The 12370-nt window shown below is 38.6% G+C and overlaps 1 protein-coding gene across 1 annotated transcript; it reads right to left on the bottom strand.

Moving 5' to 3' along the window:
- Positions 1–10007: 10007 nt before the first annotated feature.
- Positions 10008–10790, bottom strand: LOC138884165 (pathogenesis-related protein 1A-like). Its single transcript, XM_070165134.1, has one exon. It carries the CDS (start codon positions 10753–10755, stop codon positions 10249–10251), a length of 507 nt encoding a protein of 168 aa, XP_070021235.1. The 5' UTR covers positions 10756–10790; the 3' UTR covers positions 10008–10248.
- Positions 10791–12370: the final 1580 nt, after the last annotated feature.

The following is a 12370-nucleotide window of genomic DNA, read 5'->3' as shown; positions in this document are numbered from 1 at the left end:
CATTCCGAGTTGGTTTGATAGGAATCAGATGCGCGGAAGTATTTTTAGAAGTTTTTGAGTTCATGAGTAAATTCATGCATTTTGGCGTCCAATTCGTGGTTTTTGATGTTATTTCAGTGCTCCGATCGCACGAGCAAGTTTCTATGATATTTTTAGACTTGTGTGGGTGTTTAGTGTGGATCCCCGAGGGCTCGGGTGAGTTTCAAACGTTTGGAAAGGATGAAACACACACCAGATTTCTAGTTTTTCTTGGCATCAGTCGCTGGTCTCGCAAATGCTAACCTCGCATTTGCAAGAAGAGCTTCACAATTGCGAAGAAGCTCGACTGGGCCATTGTTTGCATTTGCAACACGTGAGCCGCATTTGCAACCTCAAAAGTGATCGCATTTGTGACCCCTCCGTCGCATTTGCAACCTTAGCACCTGAAGTCAGGCTTCGCATTTGCGAGAGTTTTGTCGCATTTGTGACCCTCGCATTTACGAACCTGCTGTCGCAAATGCGACATCAGAGGCCTGTGCCCTGCTCATTTAATGCCGGACTTAGGCCATTTATTTCATTTCAGTTCATCTCTTGGGCGATTTTTGGAGCTTTTGGAAGAGGGTTTTCAGTTTGCACTTTGAGGTAAGTAATTTCTACACAACATGAGTTAAATACATAGATTATGGGTAGATTAACTTGTAAAAATTAGTGAAAATCAAGGGTTTAGATGAATACTTAGGTTTTTGATAAAAATGAGATTTGAACACGAAATTAGTTATGGAACTTAGTAAAAATCATATATTTATGTTCCTAAGGTTATGGGTAACAACTTTCTTCAAAAATATCCGGAATCTGGGCACGTGGGCCTAGGGGTAAATTTTAGGAATCTTGAATTTAGAGTTGGGTAATCACTTTAATAATGTGGATATGAACTTTTGAGCACAAATTGATTAATTTATATAATATTTGACTAGTTTCGAGTTGTTTGACACCAAATTTGGAGGTTTGAGTACCTTTTTGAACCGGGAAGTAGGCTTTGAGACGAGGTAAGTCTCTTTTCTAACCTTGTAAGAGAGAGTTTACCCCATAGGTGAACTTAATTAATATGTGTTATGAATTGTGGGGGCTACGTACGCACGAAGTGACGAGAGTCCGTACGTAGATACTATTCCTATTTATGTCCGGGTAGTTTTAGGTTTACACCATGCTTTGTGGATACCGTCATTTGATTATAATTGTTAATTGTAACGAGTGAAACTAAGTAGAGGATTTTTAAGAATTTAAAAGCTTCAAGTTAAATTGTCTTTATTTTGAAAAGAATCAAGAAAGGGTTGTAATTTATTGATAAATTTATATTTGACCGCGTCGCAAGTATATTCCGCGAGCGGGGTGATTCTTTCCACTATTTTCATGGGAGCGGGTCATTCGCCTTGGAAGGTTAATAGATATATCTATGGTTCGTGCCGTTCGACCCTCGGCAGTGCACAATTTATATTTATGTTGGATTGGGTCATACGTCCACGGTAGAATTCGTGCGTGATAATAGAACTGGAAGTACCTTTCATAATTGGTATTAATTTATTGATTGAGAGATCATTTGTTTTAAATGAAGGAAGTGATTTGGGTTCCTAAACATGGTGAAAGAATTGTTCAGTTATTTCTTGTTCTGAGTTTTTATTGTTATCTCTATATATCATGCTTAATTAGAATTTCATATTATCATATTGTTGGCCCTTAGTAAGTGTTGGAGTCGATCCCTCGTCACTACTTATTCGAGGTTAGACTAGATACTTACTGGGTACATATTATTTATGTACTCACGCTACACTTCTGTACTTAATTGTACATGATCTAAGGCATGTGCATCTGGTTACCAGTCCGGCGCGCAAATTTGATCCCCATTTCGAGACTTCACGGTGAGCTACCTTCCAAGCCGTTCTGCAGCAGCTGGAGTCTCCCTTATGTTATATTTTTCTATCTGTTTCCTTTCAGACAGTAGACTAGTATTCTTTTGTATATTCTACTAGAATGCTCACACACTTGTGACACCAGGTCTTGGCACACACACACTAGTAAACTTATGATTTTGGATTTGCTTTCATGATTATGATTTGTACTCATTTGCTTCCGTTAGTTTATATTACATTTGCAAATTTCTAAATCTTTTTAACAAATGAGGAAATGTCATCCACTTAGTAATTTATTCAAAAATGGGAAACCACTAGTTTGATCAGTGTTGGCTTGCCTAACAATGATGTTGGGTACCATCGCGGCCTATAATGGACTTGGGTCGTTACACCATGACTATTGTTCATTAGTTCATTTTTTATGGCACCCGAATTCAAGCATATGGCGTGGACTATAGCACACGAAAATTTAAAAATCGGCACGAATTCCAGTTTTTGGCCCTAAAATGCCAAAAAATGAGGAACGGTCTTGCCGAAGCCATTATTGTAATTCATTAATCATTTTTGATGGCCCCGCAAAATTTTAGACGATTCGTATCCAATAGCCCCGATTCATGCAAATAGCGAAATATAGCACACGAAAATTTAGAAATCGACCAGAATTTCAGTTTTCTGGCCGTAAAATACCGAAAAAAAGGAATGGTCAAGTTGAAGCCATAACTATTTTTCATTAGGTTATTTATTATGGCCCCGAAAAATATTAGGCGATTCAGATTTGGAAGCCCGAATTCATGGAGATGTGAACTATAGCACATGAAAATTTGGAAATTGAACAAAATTCTAATTTTTTTTGCCTAAAATGCCAAAAAACAAGGAACGGTCATGTTGAAGACATGATTATTGTTCATTATGTCCTTTTTGATTCCCGGATTCATGTAGATGGCATGTACTGGAATTTCGCCTGCTTCTTAGATTTTCGTGTGCTATAGTCCACACCTCCTACATGGACCAGGGCGACCAGATCTGAATCACCTAAAAATTTTCCAACCCATCAAATATGGACTAAGGAACAATAACCACAACCTCGCCATGACCGTTACTCGCTTTTTGGTATTTTAGGGCCATAAAACTGGAATTCTGCTCGACCTAGATTTTCGTATGCTATAGCCCACACCTCCTACATGGGGCAGAGCAACCGGACCCAGATCGCCGAACTTTTTGGCCCATAAAAAATGACCTAAGGAACAATAGTCACCGCCTCGCCATGACCGTTACTCATTTCTTGGCGTCTTAGGGCCATAAAATTGAAATTTTGCCAGATTTCTAGATTTTCATGTGCTATAGTCCATGCCTCATGCACAGGCTCGGACGACCAGATCCGGATCACCTAAAGTTTTTTTGGCCTATCAAAGATGACCTTAGGAACAATATTAACTGCCTCGCCATAACCGTTACTCATTTCTTGGTGTTTTAGGGCCATAAAACTGGAATTTCATCTGATTTCCAGATTTTCGTGTGTTATAGCCCACGCCTCCTACTTGTGTAAAAGCGTCCCGACCCGGATAGCCTAAAATTTTGCCAGCCTATCAAATACGACCTAAGGAACATTATTCACCACCTCGTCTAGACCGTTACTCATTTTTTTGGCGGTTTAGGGCTATAACATTGGAATTTCGCCCGATTCCTAGATTATTCGTATGCTATAGCCCACACCTCTTGCATGAACCAGGGCGACTGGACCCGGATCGCCAAAATTTTTTCTGGCCCATCAAAAACGATCTAAGGAATTTTAGTCACTGCCTCGCCATGATCGTTACTCACTTTTTGGCATTTTAGGGCCACAAAATTAGAATTCCGCCTGATTCACATATTTTTGTATGCTACAGCCCAAGCCTCCTACATGGACTGGGATGACCAGACCAGATAGCCTAAAATTTTATCGGTCTATAAGAAATAACCTAAAGAATTATCATCGTCTCGCCAGGCCCGCTGTCACACCTCCTTTTTACGCACCCGCGAGGGGAGAAGGGAGTTTTTCCAATTAAAGGACAATCGAAACGGGATTTATTTATTTATTTATTTCAGAGTCGCCACTTGGGAAATTTAGGGTGTCCCAAGTCACCAATTTTAATCCTGAATCAAGGAAAAGGATGACTCCATATTACAGTCTGGTACCAGAAATCCGGATAAGGAATTCTGTTAACCTGGGAGAAGGTGTTAGGCATTCCCGAGTTCCGTGGTTCTAGCACGGTCGCTCAACTGTTATATTCGGTTTGATTATCTGATTTTATACAAATATGAACTTATGTGCTAATTTTAACTCCTGGCCGCTTTTATTATTATTTTTTACGAGAATTGCAACGTCGTGAAAATATATCTAGAACCACGTTACATCAATGCACCCGTGATTATTGACATATCTCGACTCGGTTGAGATTTGGATTTGGGTCACATAAATGTGCACCCGAATTAAGAAAAATAAATTATTAAGACGCACCTAAAGCAACTAACGTAGTGTTATTTTGGGGAAGGCCGCAAAATTCGCTAAATGGCCTGTCCCGAATTCTAAGTATTTTAATATATATATACATTCAGAGGGCCCCACAGCTTTGTACATTTTTGTTCGTCGAGGCTCGTCTCATTCTTATTTTTAAAAGGAATTTGCAACGTCATGGACACGCGTCTCGAACCACGTCACAATCAATGTACCCGTGATTAAAAACATATTTCGACTCCGTTGAGATTTGGATTTGGGTCACATAAATGTGCACCCGAGTTTAAGAAGGTAAGATTATTAAATACGCGCTTAAAGAGACTATCGCGTTATTATTCCGGTAGGGTCGTGAGATTTGCTAAACGACCCGCCTTGGAAACTGAATGCTTCGATATATACATTTAACGAGGGCCTCTCATCTTGTGTGTTTTTATTTGTCGAGGCTCATCTCGTCCTTATTTTAAAAGGATATCCTATAGCAACTACGTTTCTTGTCGCGTTTGTCTCTACTAATTGAAAACAGAGATAGTCCTAGTTAATTATATGCTTGCAGATCATTTATAGCAGGATTCAGAATGCTTTAACAGAATAAGAAAACGTGGCTATGCACACGGACAACTGATCGAACATTATGGGCCCAAATCCAACTCATGTGGGATGGGCCGGACCTGGGCCACTGTTTGTCCGATGCGGGCCTGCTTGGTCTGTTTCGACCTGGGCTCGACTCCCGTGAGGTTGAGGCCGTGAACTTGTTCTTTGTTCTAAAGGCGTGGTTTATCAGTTATAACGGGATAGTTCATTAAAGGGAAAAGCAGTTAACTAATGATGAATAGTTTTCGTGCGTTACTGGACATGCTAATCACAAACACAACTAATTTCTGAGCTACATCCTACTACATGGTCGAAATTTTTTATCCAACAGCCTACACACACAATTCGATGTCAAGTTACCCTACATTGACAGTTGCTATGTGTGAAAGCTAACTCAGTATCCGAGCCAAAATGTAAACTATCATACATCACATAACATTCAATGTACAGGCTATACATAAAATAAACGATCTTCAACTCTTCTCTTTGTATTCATACTCAACTTCAGATTACATTGACAGTATTAGTCGTGTACCTGGATGTTTGAACAATAAACAGGAGAAGAAGAAAGATGTCAGCAACGGGCAACCAAGCAGCAACAACACAGTAACAACAACCAACAGCAATAACCAGCCACAATTATGAAGCCCACAAGTGATAGAGCACCAAGCAGAAAATCCCAGACAGAGTAGAAAACAACCGAGAAAACCAGAATGTTCAAGGCAATAGCAACATCAATCCAATGATCACAAACAGCTTGGCAAATAACCAACAACAATTGGCCAAGACAGCTTGACCAACTTGAACTCTTATGTAATTTTCAGACAGTGTTTGGTTACAATATTCTGAGACTTTATGTTTCTTGTTTTCTCTGAAGACTAAAAAATGTCCCCCCCTTTTATGTTCTGAAACAGCTCTATTTATAGGCAGAAATGGCAAGCACTCAGCTGCCCTGAACCCCTCCCCTCTTTCCTGCCCATAACTTCCTTTCTAAACTAATCAAAATATTCCCCATACCCATCCATTCGACAAGCTTTTAGCCTGTATTTTCTGCCCAACAACATGGGCACCCCCTTTTTATTCAATCAGCCCCATGCCACAAAGTTTGGCTCCCCACTATTACCTTATTTAATCCTAATCCAATACCCTATTTGTCAGCTCATTTAAACTAATCATTTCTGTTCTTTTTAACACCCAAATTACCCCTGTTAATCCCTGGTTATCACTGTCTTGACCCTTTGCAATAGTAGGGCATTTTTGAACTTCTGAAAGTTCAGATTCAGAGCTGTCCTGGACTGAATCTTTTCAGTCGTTTTGCAATGCAAACAAACCAATTTCAAACAATGTCGGGCATTCAGTCAATGACAGGGTTCAATCAGTCATGTGAAGTTATTAGTCCATTTGATCCTTTAGTCATAGAAAATTAATCGACGACGTTTATCAGGTCGACTATACTAATTATAACCAGATATAACAAGTCGATTAAATAAACAATACGTACGGGGTCCTGAATAACTTCAGCTAACTTTGCACAATACTGGGAGGCCATACGAATTATTTATATGACGACTAATCTAATCGAACATGGATATCACAGAATGCATTCAGACATGCGCAGAAACAATCGACCAAATAAAAGGCCTTACAAAGATGGAAGAAATCAGAATGAAAAATACCAGAAATACAAAACAATCATAACAAGTCATGCTAACAAACTCAATTGGTGTTCAAATAAAACAGAAACAAAAAAGGAAAACTTACTAAAAATGTTCAAACCAAGCCGACCCAAGTCTGAATTAGATGTGACCATTTGAGGCCAAACAAACTTTAACCGGGATGTTCTCAACCGAGAACACCTTGATTAAGGTCTATTAGACCTCAAGCCCCTATTAAAACTGGCCGGATTCCCCAGGCTCTGGTGTTCTAGGGTTTGGATCTTTAGATTTGAGATTCTAGAAGTTGTGGGTAGATTCGGACCAAACCAAGCTTGGTTTGGTCACGAGGGAAGTCAGGGGGCTGTCTGGTGTGAATCTGGTGTGGTTTGGTGTAGGTCAGAGTTCGACTCGAATCTTCAAATGAAGATTCGAGAAACTAGGGACTGATTCGAAGCACAAGGATAGCAGATCCATGTTCAGGGCAGTGGGGTGGTCCTAGGGTGTTAAGGAGGTGGTCACCGGCGTCCATGTCGTCGGCTTTACGGTGAAGGTGTATAGGGGCGGCTAGGGTTTCATAGGGTTCAGGGTTTGGTGAAGAAGATGAGTGAAGGGGGGTTAGGATAGGGGGCGGGGTAGCAAGGTTAGGCCTTATATATGCTTTAGAGTTTTAGATCCTGGCCGTTGGATCAAGGGAGATCTATGGCCAGGATCTATTCTTTAGGTAGGACGTCGTCGTTTAGGTGGGAAGGTAGTTAAAACCGGGTAGGGAAATGGGTCGGATTAAATTAACGGGTCTTAAGGGCGGGCCTCGATCCGTTGGATCAAAGGGATTGGACGGCTCAGATCAAACGCCTTGAACGGCGTCGTTATGGTTAAATGGGCGATCTGATCAAGACCGTTCATTTAAATCATATCAATGGCTCTAATAGGGATGCTGATACGGCATCGTTTGAGTCAGTGCTTGGGCAGGCCTGGCTTGGACTGGGTCTTGCATTGGCTTTGGGCCTCATTTGGGGCCCAATCCGATTTCTTCACTTCTTTTTTTTTCTCTTTTCTTTTTTTTCTGATTTTAAAATACAACTAAATTAAACTGAATTTAAAACACCCATTAATCAACACCTAAACAATTATCACACACATATTAAAATTTTAAAAATGGTTAAATCATAGCCTAGAATAAAAGCTGCATATTTTTGTGAATTTTCTTTTAAAGACCGAATTACGGCCCGATTACACACGGCATACTTATTTTGTATTTTTGTTGGAGAAGATTCAATGAAAAATGGATAGAAACACAAAGGACTACCAGCACATGTCACGTAAAAATTGAAAATTTGTACGGCGAGGCCATTTGCAATTATTTTGATTTCTTTTGGAGTGATTGTTCGTGAAGCAAAAATCACGTGCTTACACCCGTTACTCGTTTTTTGGCATTTTAAGGTCATAAAACTTGAATTCCGCCCGATTCCCAGATTTTCGTATGCTATAACCCACACCTCCTACATGGGCCGGGGCGATCGGTCCCCGATCGCCTAAAACTTTGCTAGCCCATCAAAAATGACCTAAGAAAAAATAGCCACCGCCCACCACAACTGTTACTCGTTTTTTAGCATTTTAGGGTCGTAAAACTGGAATTTTGCATGATTCCCAAATTTTCGTGTGCTATAGCCTATGCCTCCTGCACGGGCCCCAGATATCGGACCCGGATCGCCTAAAATATTCTCGGCCCGACAAAAACAATCTAAGAATAATAGTTACCGCCTCGCCATTAGCGTTACTCGTTTTTGGGCGTTTTAGGGTCATAAAACTGGAATTCTGTCCGATTCTCAAATTTTCGTGTGCCTCCTGCGTGGGGCCGGGAAAACAAATTAGGGTCGCCTATAATTTTTCCAGCCCATCAAAACGACCGAAGGAACAATAGTCACCGCCTCTCCATAATCGTTGTTCGGTTTTTTTGGTGTTTTAAAGCCATAAAACTGGAATTCTGCGTGATTCCTAGATTTTCATGTGCTATAGCCCACACCTTCTGCATGTACCCAGGCACCAGGACCCGCATTGCCTAAAATTTTTGTCAGCCATTAAATATGACCTAAGGAATAATAGTCACTGCCTCGCCATTACCGTTACACATTTTTTGACATTTTAGGGCCATAAAATTGGAATTCGCCTAATTTTCAAATTTTAATGTGCCCAAGCCCATGCCTCCTGCACAGGCACGGGTCCGGGAGCCCGAATCTGGATCACCTAAAAATTTTCAGGCCCATCAAAAATGATCTAAGGAACAATGGTCACAGCCTCTCCATGATCATTACTCGTTTTTTGGCGTTTTAGGGCTATAAAACTAGAATTTCCCCGATTCCCAGATTTTCGTGTGCTATATAGCCCACACCTCTTGCATGGGCTCGGACGCCTGAACCTGGATCGTCTAAAAATTTTCTAGACCATAAAAAATGACTTAAGAAAATATAGTCACCGCCTCGCCATGACTGTTACTCATTTTTTGGCATCTTAGGGCCATAAAATTGGAATTCTGCTCAATTTCTAGATTTTCGTGTTCTATAGCCTGCGCTTCCTGCATGGGCCCAAACAAACGAGCCTGGATCGCCTAAAATTCGTCGGCCCATAAAAAATGACCTAAGGAGCAATAGTCACCGCCTAGCCATGATCGTTACTCGTTTTTTTGGCATTTTAGGACCATAAAACTGGAATTCAAACCGATTCCCAAATTTTCGTGTGCAATAGCCTGCACCTCCTGCATAGGGGCGCCCAAACCTGGATCGCCTAAATTGCAGGGCCATCAAAAATGATCTAATGAATAATAGGCACCGCCTAGGCATGATTGTTACTCGTTTTTTAGCGTTTAAGGGCCAAAAACTAGAATTCGGGCCAAAAACTCCTAATGTTGTGAACTTCATCTGCTTACCAGATGGTTATGTGACTGTACTGTGCTAAACAATCATACTCCACTTGTGAGATTTTTCTGGTTTGTTGTTATTATTGTATAAACAGACAATGTAAATTAAAGATCTTCTAATGACATGATTAATGTAATCTAACCTATTATAGTAGTTTTAGTATAATAGGATAGTTACAATTTTTTTTCAGATTACTATTGAGAATTCGTCATAAATATTTACCTATAATTACCTTATAAATGACCTGATTATGTAAATATTTTTATACCGTCAATTTTAAGACTAACGGTCAGTTATTAAAACTAGCTGCTCCACTTTCAATATCCTCCTACCATCTAAATTGGTAATTTTCATGTTTTTGGCCCTCTAGTAGATTATATGAACTGTGTAAGCTTGTTCCTAAGGCATGTAGTTAAGAATTTTGCTCGTAATATCGCAAGTAGCTAGACCATCAACACATGATTCGTATGAGTACAAAAGTGTTCATAATAATATCAGATCATACATCAAGCTGATCATCAACTCATATTTTTCCCCTTAATTATGACCACTTGGTCTTTTTATAGATCCACTTCAGAGGATTACAAATATAGTACTATTACTATATACTTGACTTTAAGTTGCTTTTTAGAGCAATTATTTAAGTTCTTGATATCAAGCAGAACAATCCATACATATTAACGTGAAATGGACGTAGGTCGTTTCAATTAGTATGGACTTTCGCCTCTATAATTACCTGGAGGATCATAGTTGCAAGAGACAACATATCCTCCATTGTTACACTGAACCCTAGCACATCCAACACGAACCGAGTTATGCCAAACCACCTGAGTATAGTGTCCACACACCTGTCCTTGTGCACAAGTATTTGAGTCATGGTCATAATACTGTTTCTCATCGACCCACATCTCAACGGCCTTAGCAGCCGTCATGAAATCGCCACTTCCCTCAGCTAGGTTTTCGCCGTATTGACCATGAGAATGTACGAGGTTACAATCTGCAGCCAATTGGGAAGCATAATTTTGCGCATAGGCTGCTACCTGGTCGTCCCAGGTCAAAGGTTCTACACCTACATCTGCACGAGCTGTGTTATGGGCATCCAAATAGTCTTGTTGAGAATTTTGGGCACGGCAAGAGTGGGATATTACTAGGAATAAGAGAAGTGTAGAGACAAGAAGAAATGAAGGCAATTGTGAAAAGAGAACAAATCCCATGACTATAGGAGAAATGTTGTATCTTGAATGGAAAAACTAGATTTACTACCAAGGGTATTTATAGGAGAAATCTTGAAGATTTCACGGTGATTATTCATGTACTTACTAAATTTTTTGACATGGTAATATCAATGTAATATATCCTGTTATAGATAATTTATCCTATTTTCTAGGTTACCATATTAAACTTATATATGCAGTTACCAATTGTTGTAAAATAGTTTTACCTGATGTTGCAAAATAATTTTAAATTGTCAATGCATGAAGTTAAACACTTTTTTGATCTATCAGATGTGCTTTTTGTTAAATAAAGTAGACTGGTTATGGTTAATGTGTTAATTAATATTTTCTACATTTAACGATCTGATTAATTTTTACTTCCATATTTATATCTCTTTTTTTTCAGAATGGGAATGTCCATTGGAAAAAGAATTTAAAATAAATACTTTGATGTTTGATTTTTCTAATAATCTTATTTCTAAATCTTATATTATATTTCTTATATGTACAATCAATTCTCTAAAAGAAAAAACTATAATAATACCAAACACAGTGTGTGTCTTCTTCTTTCTTTTCTCAATATTTGTGGAAAACTTGAACATGGCCGTCATCTCGATGACGTTAAATAACTATCAAATTTGGACGTAAAGAATATTTGGATATTCTTCAGTTCTTTCTCTAATTTCCTTCCCTTAATTTCCAACTTGATGTTACTCATGTACTATCATACTTTTCTATTATCTCATTCCAATCACGGCTTGATCTGGAGTATAAATAACTTTCTATTTTCTTATCCCAATCACGACTTGACTTTAGATTCAAATGGAGTATTTTTTTATTTTTTGTAAATAGCTTATGTTTATTTCGTTTTTCGACATTAGTGGAAAAGAAAGCTCAAGTTTTAGTGAAGCTAGAGTTTGAAATCCTCGAGGGTGTTTTAAGATTTAACTACTTTATTTTTCCAAGAAATAGCACCCTAAAGCATCTCGCTGTAATGGCGTTCACTTATTTTCCCTTTAATTTAAATGGATAAATGACAACCAAACTCCTTAAAAAGACTTCGGCCAATGCTTTAGGTGGTGAAGTATAGACCCAATACTTACAAGAGAGACCAGTGTTTTTGTTATGCAAAAAGAGTAATTGAAGAATTTTGTAACTATTGCCATTTAGCAATTTGCCATCTCCTCCGTTCACTTTTGTTTGACATGTATACTAAAAATAGATTTTCATTTTTACTTTTCACTTTATACATATTAAGAGAAGACAATTTTTTTTCCTGTTATACCCACAGTATTTATTACTCATTTCAAATCATTTTCTCAAATCCAATAAAATATGCATCAATTAATATGGGTATCATGGTAAATTATGCATTTCAATCATTTTTTCTTAAAGGGCGTGAAAAATCAAAACGTGTCAAGTAAAAGTAAACAGAGTACATATTATTGTAAATCAAGTTATCGTGATGATTAAAAAAATTATACTCTATTAGATGCAAAAAAAAAAAAAAAATGAAAACTTAGACCCTACATTATGATAATTGACATCCTCGTATATCTTAGTCCTTAAAAACGTTTATGTGCTACGATCCCTAGGTAAAGGTTTGCGCCATCAG

This window comes from Nicotiana sylvestris, chromosome 12, assembly GCF_000393655.2.
Source record: "Nicotiana sylvestris chromosome 12, ASM39365v2, whole genome shotgun sequence".
NCBI lineage: Eukaryota > Viridiplantae > Streptophyta > Magnoliopsida > Solanales > Solanaceae > Nicotiana > Nicotiana sylvestris.
Note: the sequence above shows the minus strand (reverse complement) of the source record. Positions and strands in the feature narration are given on the sequence as shown.